This window comes from Anopheles coluzzii, chromosome 2 (genome assembly GCF_943734685.1).
Source record: "Anopheles coluzzii chromosome 2, AcolN3, whole genome shotgun sequence".
NCBI classification, from domain to species: domain Eukaryota; kingdom Metazoa; phylum Arthropoda; class Insecta; order Diptera; family Culicidae; genus Anopheles; species Anopheles coluzzii.
Window position 1 is genome coordinate 38,117,703 of NC_064670.1, and position 15,037 is coordinate 38,132,739.

Below are 15,037 nucleotides of genomic sequence, written 5' to 3' on the forward strand. Positions count from 1 at the left end.
AAACATGATAAAGCTTTAATGCAAGGGGCTAAAGAACCGGGACGGTTCATTGTTAGTTTGGAGGCGGAAGAAAACAAACACACACCGTAAGGTGGAATGTATTTTTCTCAGTTAATAAATTCGATTTTATGATACCTTTGAGTCAGCGTTCATGGCGCCATATAATTTCTTCTGCGGAGCTTCGTACCAATGGGATGATCTATAAAATGAAAATGGGACTGTCCAACGTTTGAAGCTAGCTGTGTACGTAGAATGTTGTCAACAGTTTGGGGGATGTGATTATGCTTTGAAAGTAGTATAAACAATGAGCAAAATGTGTAGAAAGCATGAGCATTTCAACACAAACTTTATCTACCAGTTGTTGTTTGATGTGCACTAAGTCTGTATATCTTACCCTTCCTGATTTGTTTCTTACAGATGATCAACGATTTCATCCTTCCAAAGAATTCTCACACTATGGCCGAATCGTGCCACAGCTGCGACATGGACGGCATAAACGATCCTTAACGAATACACGCGAAGAGGTATGTAAGATGCTGCGAAGAGGTATGTTATACATTTGTATTTATTCATTGTTTAATCTCCACAGAACGGGCTTCACGCGTCGCATTTAACATTAAGTTATACATTAAACGAAGCTGATGTGATATTAGATTTACAACTAAACAAGCGACTCATCCCGGACGGACACTTTCTTAGCTATCAGCTGCCAAACGGAACGGGCAAACACGTGATCCGGTACAACCGTCCGGAAGAGGTAGACCTTTGCCACTATCAGGTATGTACCCGGTGTATCTCTTCCGCTTTATCCATTGGCATGGCATAGTGATCGACAATTTCCACCTCCTCCCCCGTTTAGGGCAAAATTCGCGGCAAACCGGACTCGAGTGCAGCGATTTCAACGTGCGGCGAGACGGAAGGCATTAGAGGCATTATCATCGATACCGACGATACGTATTACATAGAAAGTCCGCTAACATCGGCCAATGCGGCGCAAGGCAACGACAAAACGGCCAGCATCAACCTTGGAGAGCACTTCATTTATCGGTTAGTTGGTCGACGGCTTAATGCGTGTGCAAAGTGTTTGTTTTATCTAATTGGCAATTATTTATTCCAATGCACCAGGCACGCTGATTTGGTTCCCGCTGGTCCGAATGGGGACGGTCACCGGTGCGGTTACGAGGGAGGACACATTAACGCAACGCACGATCCTGAGCTTTACCAGCAACATATGGCAACGCCACGGGTAAGGATTAGCGCACGATTTATGGCACACATTAGACAAGGCGGACGTCAATGGTCTGACATTTATTGATCCACCCTTTGCTTTGCAGCGCGAAAAGCGGGCCACTTCGTCTGGGTCCTCCTCGCCAAAGATCCGGGGCCCGTACAATGCGAACAAGTACTCGAGCTACGTAGAGCTGGTGATCGTGGTAGACAATAAGATGTTCAAGACGATGCGCGAAAACTTTAAAACCGTCCAGCAGTACTGCAAGGATATAACGAACATCATCAACGCGCTGTACGAGCCGCTAAACATCTTCGTCGGGTTGGTAGGCGTGGTCGTCTGGAACGAGGGTGACGAGATCGAGCTGTCCAAGGACGGTGAGGTCACGCTCAAGAACTTCCTACACTATCGCAAGAAAACGCTCATCAAGGACCACCCGAACGACAATGCGCAACTGTTCACGAAGGAGCACTTCGACGGTGGAGTGGTGGGGAAAGCGCTCAAGGGTCCGATCTGTACGTACGAGTTCTCGGGCGGTGTAGAGATGTACCACAGCGAGATCATCGGTGTGCAGGCGACGACGGTTGCGCACGAGATGGGCCACAACTTTGGGATGGAGCACGATACGGCCGATTGTGAGTGTCCGGAGGAGCGGTGCATCATGTCCGCCTCGAGCTCGTCGATCGCACCGAAGCACTGGAGCCGGTGCAGTATCGATCAGCTGAGTTTGGCGTTCCATCACGGCATGAACTACTGCTTGATGAACAAGCCGGAAAGTCTGTTCGATTCGCCCGTTTGCGGCAATGGGTTTGTGGAGGCGGGCGAACAGTGTGACTGCGGGCTGCCCGATTACTGTGACAACTCGTGCTGCGATCCGCGCACCTGCATGCTCCACTCGAACGCATCCTGTGCGACGGGCGAATGTTGCGATCTGCGCACGTGCAAACCGATGATCGGCGGTACCGTCTGCCGGCAGGCGGACGGTGAGTGCGACCTGCCGGAGTACTGTTCGGGCGAGTCCGAGTACTGCCCTGGCGATGTGTTCAAGCGTGACACGGAAGTGTGCGATGGTGGCAAGGCGTTCTGCTACCGTGGTACGTGCCGGTCGCAGAACGATCAGTGCCGATTGCTGTGGGGCCCGACGGGCAAATCGTCCGAACAGTGCTACGTGAAGAATGAGGACGGCAGCCGGCACGGTAACTGCGGCTACAATCGAGTGAAGAACGAGTACGTCAAGTGCGACGGTGCGGACGTACACTGTGGCATGCTGCACTGTCGGCATTTGAATGAGCGGCTCGAGTTTGGCATGGAATCGGTGGCAATACTGTCGCACAGCTTCATGACATACAACGGTAGCGTGATACCGTGCCGGACGGCAATCGTCGATCTCGGGCTGCAGAAGGTCGATCCGGGCCTGACGCCGGACGGTGCCAAGTGCGGCGAAGGGAAGATGTGCCTCAACCAGATGTGCATGTCGGTAGAGAAGCTGCGTGCCAGTGGGAGTGGTGCTGCGTGTCCGGAAAATTGCAACGGCAACGGCGTGTGCAACAGTGAGGGCCACTGTCACTGTGATCTCGGGTTCGCTCCGCCGCTCTGTAACCTGGACGGGTTCGGCGGTTCACTCGACAGCGGACCGGCAAGCGATCCAAATGGTAAGTGTGTGTGTTTCAGTGTGATTATTTCATGAATTAATTCATAATTATTTTATTTTCCTTTGCAGCAATGGTCGCATTCCGTCGAATGATGTACATTTTCTTCTGCGGCGTGGTGCCGGTGTGCACCATCTTTGCCTTCGTCGTGTACTACATTCGCAATGGACAGTCGTTCAACGGCAAACGGAAACCACCACCGAATACGTACGTATCGCGACAGTCGGCCGCTGTCATTTCATACTCGTCTTCCAGAGCAGCACTAATGTCGTCGTCGCTCGGTGCTGGCGCTTCTGGTAGTAGTAGTGGTGGTGGTGGATCAGGAGGCGAACATTCCCACACGCACTGCGCGCTGTCCCGTGATAGACGTGAGGGGCTGGTGATCGGTGAAGTGCAGCTCGTGTCGAGCACGAACACTGCGACACTGAGGAAAGCGCCCGAAATCCCGCGAGCACTTGGATCGGCCGGGCCGCGGCACGTCTTGATCGGCGACATGCGTCTGGTGTCTAGCACTAATCCAGCACTGCTAAACGCTAGCACCGAGCTGCACCTTTAGAATGTTTTTTTTTTTGTGTTTGGTGTTTGTTGTCTTTCGTTCGACGCATGTAGAGTTTGCAGATATGTTTTGCTTGTGATCTTTGGTCGGTAGACAGTAGTACTACAGTAGTTTGTTCTTCCTTCGTTGTGCTTCTGTTGCTTACACGATGGTGGCGGTATATAGATATTAGACGCATGGGTATGTGGAAAAGTATGTTGTAGATTTTCCTTAAGTTAACTCAATTACATCACGTTCCATGTAACCTTTCAACTTCTCCTTTTCCCATTTACTAATGCCCTTTAAACTCACCTGTGGCCCTTCAACTTCTTTTCTATGGCATTTAACAAAACTGCATGACGCATGACTCCATCCGCATCGACCCTAAACCCTCGACCGTACTGAAACATTCGCTCATCATTTCTTCCTTTCCAGCTTGACCACACACATCAAACCGGACGGTTCCCATTCTGCCAGCTCCACGCACACGATGCTACCATCCTCGCCGAACTCGCCCGACTCGGATATGAACGCGGCCCTGCTTCGCCCATCGTCCACGATCAGCACCACGGTCGCACCGAACGAGTCGGACTTTGTGGCCAACAACAACATGTTCGGTAAATTTAAAGGATTCACCCTACAACCCCTTCCCCAGTCCACGGTCGGCGGCGCGACGGCCGTCCACAAAAAGACGCCCAAGGTGGCGTTCGTGCAGCCGGTTGCCAAGTGCAGCGAGGACACGACCAGCAACGCCGTGCCGGCCCGTGCAGCACCTCCCGTACCCGTACCGCTAAAAATGCTAGCACGCGATAGTAGTAATGATCGCAGCACCAGTAGCTTAGATAATGTAGCATCATCGTACAATAAACCGGCAGGTAATGGCGCTCCCTTCTCGCAAGCCCGCATCAACGGCTGCAAGCTGGCCAACCATGAGCACCAGCTAGACACCTCCTCGGCGCCCGCACTGCCACCGATGAATCCGGGCTCCACCGCCCGGCCGATCATTTCCAGCCCGATCCTCGAATCGTCGACCGCGCGCGACCTGGTGGTGGCCGGCGTGAAGGGGCAGAAAGCGGCATCGAACGTTCCTATCCGCCCGGCACCAATGCTGCCACCGGTGCCGGCGACCGGCGACGTTGCCGCTTCTAACGCCGCCTCCACCGGCACTCCGTCCGAAACGTCCAGCACGCTCTCCGCCGAGGTGCTGATCAACCCGATGAGCAAGGACAAGAAGGCGAAGGAAAGCAAACTGAACCGCATTACGTCGTACTTGAAGAAGGAGGAGAAACCCCCCAAGCCGGAACCGAAGCAGCTGAAGGTGATTGATAAGGAGAAGCTGCGAAACATCGACATTTCCGCACCGATCCCGATCGATCAGAATAATCCCGAGCTGGCGAAGAGTATGCCCCGGTTGGCGGACGGCGCGAACGACGAGAAGCAACCGGCCGCCGTTGCTGCCTCGGTGCAGCGTGCTAAAAGCATGCGCGATCCACCGGAATCGACCGTTGGGAATGTTCAGCGTAAGGTGCGCATTGTGGACGATCGATCCGACCGGTCGGAGAGCGGTTCGATCGGCAGCGGAACGTCGGGGAAGAAAGGACCGGGCACGGCACTGAAGCGCCCGCAAAGTATGGTCGGTACGCGGCCTACCATTCCACCGCCGCGGCCGCCAGTACCGGGAGCTGTTGTGCAGACGACGGCGGCCATGAAAATTCCCGGCGTGCCCGGCTATCAGAATCCCGTGCCGTCGAAATCGGTGCGCATTGTAGCACCCGCCGGCAGTGGAGGAGGAGCCAACGAACGGAGCGAGTATGATGATTGTCGCGATAGTGGGAACGGTACCGGCCAATCCTCGCTAGGATCGGACAACATCTACTCCGTGATCGATGAATCGCCCTCACCGCCGAGCATACTGTCGCCCCCGGCCATTTCATCCGGCGGCAGTTCCGAAAGCATGGGTTTGCTGGGCGAGATCGTCAACGAGATCGAAAGCCGTAACGGTGACTCGGTGTACATTGCGTCCACGCTGCGCCGGGGCGAGGGTGGGTCGAGCAGCAGAAAGTCTTCCTCCACCGCGAGCCAGCTGACGACGGCGGTGGTGGCGCCCACTGGTCCTACTGCCACACTGGCCTCGCCCGAGCTAGAGGACGATGAACCGACGTACGTGAACACGTCGGAGATTATCGACGACGATGATGATTTCGACGCGACGGACGATGACGATCTGGACGATGAGCATCCGGTGCCGAACCGCAACTCGGGACTAAGCACCACGTCAAGTGGCTACCTACGTCCGTCCGCGATCAACAGCACGCCGATCGCGCGGATAACACCGTCCACTGGGAATGGGACTGGGACGGAGAAGGCTGCTCCCACGTCAGGGGTAAGCAGCTTCAAAACCACTGCTCCTTCAAACGCCACCACTCGCGCAACCAACGGTACGGGCAGCGTGTTGAATCAGCTAAAGTTCCAAGGCCCCGCCGCAAAGGATGCGCCGAAAAAAGTAACTGGCAGTGCCGGCACGGCCAACGGCACCAACGGCCAATCGTCCTACAAACCGTACCACAGCGTGCTGACGAACAATGCGCGCGCTGGTTCGGTGGTGGCCGCCGCCAAAGCGAAAATAGCCGCGGAAAAGACTAGTTCAACCACTCCCGCGACCACCACCACCAACAACACCACCAAAAAGCTGCCTTCACAAGCGAACGCATCCGTCCGCACGCGCACTCCTTCGCCCCGGGGAAGCATTGGCAACGGGTCCCTACCGAACGGCACGGTTCCGGGCAAGGGAACGGCCACCACGACGACGGCAGGCACAAAGCCGAAAACGGCCGCCAAACCAACGGCGGCCGCCATCGGCAATGGGAAGCTTCTGACGGCGGCCGCACGGCCAGGTCCGGGCAAAGTTTCCAACGTGGCGTCGCTGCAGCAAAAGTTTGAAAGTAAAAAGTAGGAATGTCCCGGATGCAAGGACGCAAAGCAAAGCAGCAGACACAAATCATGTTCCTTTCGCGAAGGATTCGGATGCTCTCCCCCCAAGAACTGCCGTAAGAATGTTGTGCTGAGCGCGTTAATCAGTAGCTTTTAATCATGCCGACGATACACGAGTACACGAATTCCGTGACCGAAAACAACTAGTTTTGCAGAGCGTTTTGAAGAAAACGGCAAAGGCGAATAGATTTTTTTTGTAATATAACAATTATTTATACTTTGCGTCCGTTAGGATGCACAGGTGGTACGAACTTCGATAGGACCAATCAATTTGTTATATTAATTAGAGTGTCCCCTTGGAAGTCCAGTCGAGCGATTTTGAATCGATTCCCAATGGAGGGTTGTTTTGCTTGGCCTCCTTATCATAATGCAAAACTGAAGCGTGGCGTGTGTGTAAATGTATTGATGTGTTCAGTAAAGTGTGCTACGAAGGCGCCAAAGAAATGCAATCCAATCGGTGCACCGCAGCGAGGAGAAAGAAGGGCGAAATAGAACGTACGTAAAGAAATATCGTCAAATAGGGTCAAATCTTAGTGAGTGTATTAGTGGATGGATCTATTTTGTTAAAGATATGGTCATACAATCAAAACAAAAAGGTCTTTGGTCTCGTAAAATCTGTAAATAATCTAAACAACAGCGGCGGTGGTGTAATGTTGTTCGTAATCGGATCGTGTTATAGATGTGTTGTTTAGCTCCACTAAAGTTCACCGGAAACATTGAATTATATTGGACGGATATAATAAACACACACACCCATACACCCGGGATGGTGAATAAGTATAGGTAGGGAGATGAATTAAAAGTTTCCAAACACGCTTTTGCTAGACACTGTTCGTCAAACACATCGCAAAAGGGGGAAGTTGGAGGCATTGTATTGTACACTCTGGCCAGAAAGAGATAGCTTTTAGGATGGCTGGACTTCTTACGATAGGTATTTAATTTCTTCCTCCTTCCCATTTCCCTCCCCCATTCATACCCCCCGGGAACGAAGTGAAGTTCCATATTACATTATTTTGCGTAGTAGCGAGACAGTTCTATCGAAAGACGGTGAAGCTATGGTTTAATAAAAAAACGAAAGATGTCTTTTTTATACTCAAAAAATTAAGAAAAACGCTTTCCACTTTACTCCCCAGTTTGGCTGATCTTTAATCCGAAGCTCTCTTTCTCTTGAAGATGTATCTTTCTACTCCGAAGAATGGATACTCAAACGCAATGCACCACACCGTGCCGATGACAGCACTGATGCCAATGAGCCCAAACGAAGTGTAAAATATGTTCACCACCGTAAACTCGACCGGAAACCGAAGAGCCTGTGTCAGCGTGATAGCCTGTATGGCGATGTGCACGAGATACATCGAGTAGGAGAGCCGGGACAGCGGTTGCCACAGTGGACAGCCGAGAAACCGATCTACGATGCCACCCTGCTCGTTAACGCACACAAAGATCACCCACATCACCGCAAAGGCCCAGAACGATCGATGCAGCGACTCGTAGAATGCGTCCGCAATGGGAAGGATGCGCGTGTAGTCACCGATGTACAGCTGCTTCAAGGAGTAGCCCGTCACAATGAGGATCGCGATCGTCAACAGCCAACCGAGTGCCAGTGCCGGTTTGGATAGCTTCACGCGCGCCTCCCGGGTACGGTGCAACAGGTAACCGAATAGCACACCGAACAACCACACCGACATGCGCGCATGTGTCGGATGGTAGGTTTTGCGTGGCATCAGGCCATCTCCCCTCGGTGCGGCTCGGTTGAGCCGGTACTCGTTCACCATGAAGGTGGCAAAAACGCAGCTGATCGAAAGCATCGCTAGCAGCACTATGACGGGCACGAAGCGTTTCCCATAGCGCCACAGCAGGTACATGAGCAGCGGCGACACGATATACAGCTGCATGTCCACGGAAAGGTACCACGTGTGCACGAAACACATCGACTCGTAATGCACATAGTTCTGTACGTACAGCAGCGCAGACCACCAGCTCTTGTGGCAAGCGGTCAGCAGCTCCTCGGCGACCAGCTTGTAGAGAATTCCTTCACCGACAACGTCCACGAAAGCGATACCGAACATAATCAGTGCGGCATAGGCGGGTGTAAGACGGACGATACGATGCAGCCACAGCTCCCACACGTTTAGCCTTTTCGTTCGCTCCAGTTCGCGTAGCATCTTCAGCGCAACGAGCATACCGCTGAGCATGAGGAAGATGTCGACCGCTTTTCCACCGAGCCGGTGAAACAGTACCCCGAAGTAGCTTTCCGCGTACTCTTGGCGCACGGGAATGTTAAACGTCGGTATGCCGTACGCCGAATCGTGCACGTGATTCACGATGATCCACAGCATCGATAACGCTCGGATGCCGTTGACGCACTCGAGCACACCGTCCTTGCCCACCGATCGTGGCACTATGCGGAACACGTGGCCAAGGTTCGTGTACAGCGAGAAACGCTTCACGTAGCTGGGAGCATCCCGTTTTTGGTAGAAGAAGAACAGATCCACCACCGTGGCCAGGAGCAGAAACGCTCCATACAATGAAAAAAGAACGCTGAAAGCGATAAGATTACGACAAGATTAGCTGAGAGAGAAAGGCAGTCGAAGCAATCAGTCTTACATCGCTACAATAGTGACCGCAGGGAAGGATCGGTCCTCGTCGCGGTAGCAAAACTTTTCCAGAATCGGTCCATTGCCCACAAACATTTGATTGGCGGCAAAGTACGCCTGCGTTAGCTGGGCCACAAGCGCTGGCTCACACGTGTCCGGTACGCACACACCGTACTGTAGTGGAGCAGGAACGGGGACGCCGATACGGCTAAGATCGATGTAGAGAGTACAGTGCTGGCCACCGATACTGGTCAATGATCCCTGGTGGGAAATACGACGACACTGGTCGAAGTTCCCGAACTCGAACACATTCCCGAACAGTATGCCGGACGGGTTCTTTCCCCACGAGTCGAACACTGCGCGAAAATGGGGCGAAAAAAGAACAACGTTTCTTTACAAACGGTCTGTGTCTTCTTTACAGTCCACACTACTCACTGCTAAGGGCCCACGGTTCACCGGCATCGAAAGAGCGCGCAAATACATCCAGCTGGTTGAGGCAGGCATGATCGGTAGCAGATGTTGCGTTCCAGTACTGAGACACTTGCTTGAGATGCTCCAACAATCCAATTGGAATTTGATTCAACTTTTGCAGCTGTGCGTTGGCACTAGGGACTACAGCACCGCATAAGATCGTGACGCTAAAGGCAACGAGCAGTGCTCGGCCTACACGAGCACGGTGAGCCATGCTGCTGACCACCGTGTGAACAATCCGGATCAAACTACAAACTGCCGTGGTGCACCGGAGTGTACTCATTTTAAAACCAAACGCAGTTGAGGTCCCCTTCCAGCTTTTTGATAACGGTTCGCTATCAGGATAAGGTATTCGCCCACCGATCGATCAATAGCGAACGAGATTTGGCCGTTTACCATGACCTGTACGCGTAGCATAAGTTTCAGTCATTATCGCTTATATTGCTTCCGATCTTAGGTAGGTGTGTAGCAGGACCGTTATCACCTGACTGGCTGGCTTTGTCATAATAGCAGCGAGGTGCTGTGCTTGGGAGGAGATTGCGAACAGGTTGGCAAAAAACAAGCTTTAGAGACTGTGAAGCTTTACTCGTACGGCGGGCGAGTGATTATATTTTGATTATCGCTTTTATTGTCTGTTACATCGTATTATCACATGCCGTTTTACGTTGCATTTGATACGCCCGGGTCACGCGCATTTTGAAAACCATGCGTTTGTGTCGTGGTGTGGTATCATAGCAGGGTCTGAAGAAACCCCCGGGAGGTTTAAAGAAGCATAAAATAGCAAACTAAACCGTAATAAACAGAACATAATACGTTCACGAAGGCTTCGTGTTAACGTAGTAGAAACCGCTGTAAACGTACCGCACCGGTACCGCTGTAAACAATGTACTTTCATTCATTGCTACTGAACGATAAATATCGCTCCAAAATACCTTATATCCTACAAGATCTATTGAACAGGAGCACAGTGCTTGCGGCAGGTTGTTGTACTAGCATCCCCCCCCCCCTACTCCCTCTTATCTTTGAGCCACTCTATTACTCTATCGACCAGTACTCCACGTTACCCAGTTTAAGCCAGCCCTTATCATTCTTATCATGCTGAGGCGTGTGGCACGGGTCAGGTCTGTTGACTGTAGTGTTGTTTGAAATTGTAACAGAAGTAACAGGGAACCAGGTGCTGGTAGCGTATGACCGCCCTGTTCGAAGAGGACCAGTTCCACCTGTGCCATATGTTTGGGTAAGATAAGAAGCGCAGGGCTAAGATAAGAGCTACTTCTAGCTGTTTTGCTTCCTATTTTTTGCATGAAAATAAACAATCAAGGCGGCGATTACAGTGCTTTGATAGAAAATGACCATTGATAGTAGGTACATATATCAGATAAAGAGAGAGAGAGAGAGAAAGAGAAGGAGAGAGAGAGAGAGAGAAAAAAGAGAGAGAGAGTGAGATTAAGGGTTATGGGATCATATTTAGCACCGTGTCCGCAGACAAAATTCCTATTAAACCACTACAACAAAGCTCTAGCAATAGCTCCCGATGATGACTTGGATAAATGTCATCGTTCATTCAGCGTTTTTGATTAGATAACAGTTAGCGTGGGGTCACATCAAAAGGGTTGGCCCATAAATGATTAGGAATGATTTCGGAAATCAGACTGATACCCACCGAAGTCGACGGAAAGTCTCTGCACTCTATAAAAGTGCAGATCCAAGGACTCCGTCGCCGTGGAGAGTGCAAAGGGTTGCTATAGAGTTGCGTTGGTCAACATCACCCACCGTTTGGAGGTGGGTTTAATAACAAACAAAAACAATGGCTAATCATTACCATGCCGTTTTTGTTCTGGCCATTGCCGTCATTGGCATGGTCAGTGCAGCGGTAGTGCCAAGATCATTACTACCCACCGGAGATACGAACGTGCCGATGAATCTAACCGCCGACATTGTTCTGCGTGACGGATACTATCTCGAGCAGCACCAGGTAACGACGGCCGATGGCTACATCCTGACGATGTTCCGCATACCGGGCAGTCCGGCCAATCCGGTGCGCCAGGGCAAGAACGTTGCCTTTCTGATGCACGGGCTGCTAAGCTCGTCGGCCGATTACGTTATATCCGGCCCGGGACGGGCGCTCGCCTACCTGCTAGTGGACGCCGGATACGACGTGTGGCTGGGCAATGCCCGTGGGAATACAAACTCCCGCCGCCACATCTTCCACGATCCGGATGCGCGCAGTACAAACTTCTGGGACTTTAGCTGGCACGAGATCGGCTACTTCGATCTGCCCGCCATGATCGATTACACGCTCGCGTACACGGGCCACACTTCGCTGCACTATGCGGGCCACTCGCAGGGCACTACCTCGTTCTTCGTGATGGCATCAACACAGCCGGACTACAACAAGAAGATACGCTCGATGCATGCACTAGCGCCGGTTGCGTTCATGAGCAATCTGCGGTCTCCGTTCGTGCGTGCCTTTGCACCGTTCGTAAACCAGCTCGAGTGGATCATGAGCATGCTGGGCGTGAACGAGTTCCTGCCGAGCAACGAGATGATGATACTTGGCGGTCAGCGGCTGTGTGAAGATGAGTCCCCGTTCCAGGAGGTGTGTGCCAATGTGCTGTTTCTGATTGGTGGATTCAATTCGCCGCAGCTGAATCGGACCATGATACCGGCACTGTTGGAGAATGCACCGGCAGGCGCATCCGTCAACCAGCTGGTACACTACGCGCAGGGCTACAATTCGGGCCGCTTCCGGCAGTATGATTTTGGCCTTACGCTGAACCTCATCCGGTATGGGTCGGTTCGTCCGCCGGACTATCCGCTGCACCGTGTAACGGCCCCGGTGGCGCTGCACTTCAGCGACAACGACTGGCTGGCGGCTGTGTCGGATGTGCGCGAGCTGCACTCGCACCTGTCGAACTCGATCGGACTGTTCCGTGTGTCGGATCCGCGATGGAACCATCTGGACTTTGTCTGGGGCATCGACGCGAACACGTTCCTGTACGAGCGAGTGATTAGCTTTATGGATCGATTCAACTGATACGAACGGGATTCGTTCGTGCCTCAATGGGGCAATGGTGGAGGAAATTCGGGTTAAAAGATGGAATTATTTCGCAGGGTGTTGTACAAATTGAGGAAAATATAAAATGGAAGCAATAACTTACACACTACGCTAGATAGTCTGCTGATATCACAAGAACAATATACATTATTGTCTCGTGCGCCATATTCCTTCCGTGGGCGATGTTCTTTAAATTCTTCTCGAATCTTGAGCACGATCCTGTCTTTGTTCCCCAGTCGTCGGGTCCCATTGCGTCGTTACGAGTCTCTCCATCGCATTGTGTTTGATAAGAATTCCAAAATACAGCCATCAACGTGATAAGATTGTGGAATGTTTTGATAAAAGAAAAAACATCATTAAACTCAGTAGTAGCTAATCGACACCTGGTGGGTGGCGCTGTGTTCTATAAATCAGGATTAGCCAGCTGGCACCGAGCATAGTCAGTGCTGAACCATTGCTTAAGCATGGTAGTAAGCAACAGGTGCTGGGCCTTGCTGGCCCTCGTAGCTAGTATCGCCACCGTAGCGCAAGCCTCTACCATCCGGGACGTTTTGGCGTACCGTGCCGGGGATGGACCGCAACCGACCGACATCTCCAAGCTGACGGCCGAAATCATCGTCAACGATGGGTATCCGGTCGAGGAGCACCAGGTAACGACGGCCGATGGCTACGTCCTGACGATGTTCCGCATCCCCGGCGGCCCCGGCAATCCGGCACGCGAAGGCAAGAACGTCGCGTTCATTCAGCACGGTCTGCTCTGCTCGTCCGCCGACTGGGTCATTCTTGGACCGGGCAAAGCACTCGCCTACATGCTGGTCGACGCCGGATACGACGTGTGGCTGGGCAATGCCCGTGGGAATACAAACTCCCGCCGCCACATCTTCCACGATCCGGATGCGCGCAATACGGACTTCTGGGACTTTAGCTGGCACGAGATCGGCTACTTCGATCTGCCCGCCATGATCGATTACGCGCTCCAGTACACGGGACAGACGTCGCTCCAGTACGCCGGCCACTCGCAGGGCACTACCTCGTTCTTCATCATGACTTCGCTGCGGCCGGAGTACAACGAGCGCATCCGCTCGATGCATGCGCTGGCTCCGGTTGCGTTCATGAGCAATCTGCGGTCCCCGTTCGTCCGGGCGTTCGCTCCCTTCGTCGACCAGATTGATGTAAGTTGGGAAGCTTCCGGACACTGGAATTGGAATTGGTTTGTTTGATTGAACCATTGTTTTCTTCCCCTTCCCTTGCTACTTTAGTGGCTGATGCGTATGTTGGGTGTGAACGAGTTCCTGCCCAGCAGCGACATGATGACGCTCGGTGGCCAAATGCTCTGCCAGGATGAGGCCCGCTTCCAGGAGGTGTGCGCCAACGTGCTCTTCCTGATTGGTGGATTCAACTCGCCGCAGCTGAACCGCACCATGCTGCCGGCAATTTTGGCCAACACACCGGCCGGTGCCTCCGTTAACCAGCTGGTCCACTACGCCCAGGGCTACAATTCGGGCCGCTTCCGGCAGTTCGATTACGGGCTGACGCTGAACCTCATCCGCTACGGTTCGATCCGTCCGCCAGACTATCCGCTGAACCGGGTGACCGCTCCGGTCGCACTGCACTACGGTGACAACGATTGGCTAGCGGCCGTGTCGGACGTACGCCAGCTGCACTCCAGCATCCGCAACCCGATCGGACTGTTCCGCGTGTCCGATCCGGACTGGAACCATCTCGACTTCACCTGGGGCATCGATGCCGACTCGCTGCTGTACCGGCGCGTCATTAGCTTTATGGATCGATACAACTAAACAGAGCAAAAGGGCAGAAAAGCGATTGAAAACACGTGCGCAACGAGGCGTACAAAACAGGCTTAGATAAAACCAATCTTACGATAACGACACCAGTGCAATCGTTTGGCTGTTTTCTTCTGGTGTTCTCTTCATTTAGCTATTTTTCCTTTGGGGGGTCCGTCCGGGAGAGTGATGGTCGAGTTCGTGCGGGCAGAAAGTAGAACTGAAGTTAATTAATACACCACCTCGTCAGCGCGATTTCAAGCACGAGAATGAGAGCAATCCGACCGAGTCCTTTTAGACGGCTCAGCAGTAAATGAAACAACAAGACGACGCATCACTCCTTATGTACAACCTTCCATGTACGTGATGGGACGAAGCAAACCAATTATCTCAGCAAGCCCTTGTCGTCGCTGTCTTTTGGGAGTGGTATATAATGAATCGTCTCCCCCTTTTCCGGTGGCTACTACGTTATATCACGCTCGTAGCCGGACTTCCGGGCTTTTCCCCAAATGCAACGATGTGCGCGTGGCGTAGATATCCGTTCAACATCTTTTGCTCTGCCTCCCTTGGAGAAGTGGAAGAGTTGGATGCTTCTTTACACTTGCTAGCGACACACAAACACACACAAACGTAGGGAGCAACTGACTCCTGCAGGGCCTCCTGGTCTCCTGGTCGAAATCCGACTTAATGAGTAACGCACTAACACACCGGTCCCGTACGTGTT

General features: G+C 52.5%; 4 protein-coding genes across 4 annotated transcripts in view; 3 read left to right on the top strand and 1 right to left on the bottom strand.

Moving 5' to 3' along the window:
• Nucleotides 1-7,506, top strand: part of LOC120950920 (uncharacterized) — a 34,446-nt gene extending 26,940 nt beyond the window's left edge. The window contains exons 2-8 of the mRNA XM_040369336.2: nt 418-524; nt 590-778; nt 860-1,047; nt 1,126-1,246; nt 1,335-2,880; nt 2,949-3,084; nt 3,848-7,506. Coding sequence (XP_040225270.2) covers nt 418-524; nt 590-778; nt 860-1,047; nt 1,126-1,246; nt 1,335-2,880; nt 2,949-3,084; nt 3,848-6,365 — 4,805 coding nt within the window. The 3' untranslated portion in view covers nt 6,366-7,506. The remainder of the gene's footprint in view (nt 1-417; nt 525-589; nt 779-859; nt 1,048-1,125; nt 1,247-1,334; nt 2,881-2,948; nt 3,085-3,847) is intronic.
• Nucleotides 7,507-7,544: 38 nt separating this feature from the next.
• On the bottom strand, nt 7,545-10,879 carry LOC120950925 (nose resistant to fluoxetine protein 6-like). The gene is made up of 3 exons (XM_040369341.2): nt 9,436-10,879; nt 9,011-9,356; nt 7,545-8,944 (listed from the first exon to the last, which is right to left on the bottom strand). Exons 1-3 carry the CDS (start codon nt 9,752-9,754, stop codon nt 7,549-7,551), a joined length of 2,061 nt encoding a protein of 686 aa, XP_040225275.2. The 5' UTR covers nt 9,755-10,879; the 3' UTR covers nt 7,545-7,548.
• Nucleotides 10,880-10,937: 58 nt separating this feature from the next.
• On the top strand, nt 10,938-12,631 carry LOC120950927 (lipase 3-like). The gene has a single exon (XM_040369344.2). It carries the CDS (start codon nt 11,279-11,281, stop codon nt 12,506-12,508), a length of 1,230 nt encoding a protein of 409 aa, XP_040225278.2. The 5' UTR covers nt 10,938-11,278; the 3' UTR covers nt 12,509-12,631.
• A 307-nt stretch (nt 12,632-12,938) lies between these two features.
• Nucleotides 12,939-14,420, top strand: LOC120950926 (lipase 3-like). The gene is made up of 2 exons (XM_040369343.2): nt 12,939-13,701; nt 13,789-14,420. Exons 1-2 carry the CDS (start codon nt 12,994-12,996, stop codon nt 14,326-14,328), a joined length of 1,248 nt encoding a protein of 415 aa, XP_040225277.2. The 5' UTR covers nt 12,939-12,993; the 3' UTR covers nt 14,329-14,420.
• Nucleotides 14,421-15,037: the final 617 nt, after the last annotated feature.

Bases quoted from the DNA above. Each gene is read 5' to 3' on its own strand.
- LOC120950927 (XM_040369344.2), top strand. From the start codon at position 11,279: ATGGCTAATCATTACCATGCCGTTTTTGTTCTGGCCATTGCCGTCATT.
- LOC120950925 (XM_040369341.2), bottom strand. From the start codon at position 9,754: ATGAGTACACTCCGGTGCACCACGGCAGTTTGTAGTTTGATCCGGATT. The intron at 9,357-9,435 runs GTGAGTAGTGTG...ATTTTCGCGCAG, and splicing joins TGAACCGTGGGCCCTTAGCA to TGTTCGACTCGTGGGGAAAG. The intron at 8,945-9,010 runs GTAAGACTGATT...TATCGCTTTCAG, and splicing joins GCGGTCACTATTGTAGCGAT to CGTTCTTTTTTCATTGTATG.
- LOC120950926 (XM_040369343.2), top strand. From the start codon at position 12,994: ATGGTAGTAAGCAACAGGTGCTGGGCCTTGCTGGCCCTCGTAGCTAGT. The intron at 13,702-13,788 runs GTAAGTTGGGAA...TTGCTACTTTAG, and splicing joins CCTTCGTCGACCAGATTGAT to TGGCTGATGCGTATGTTGGG.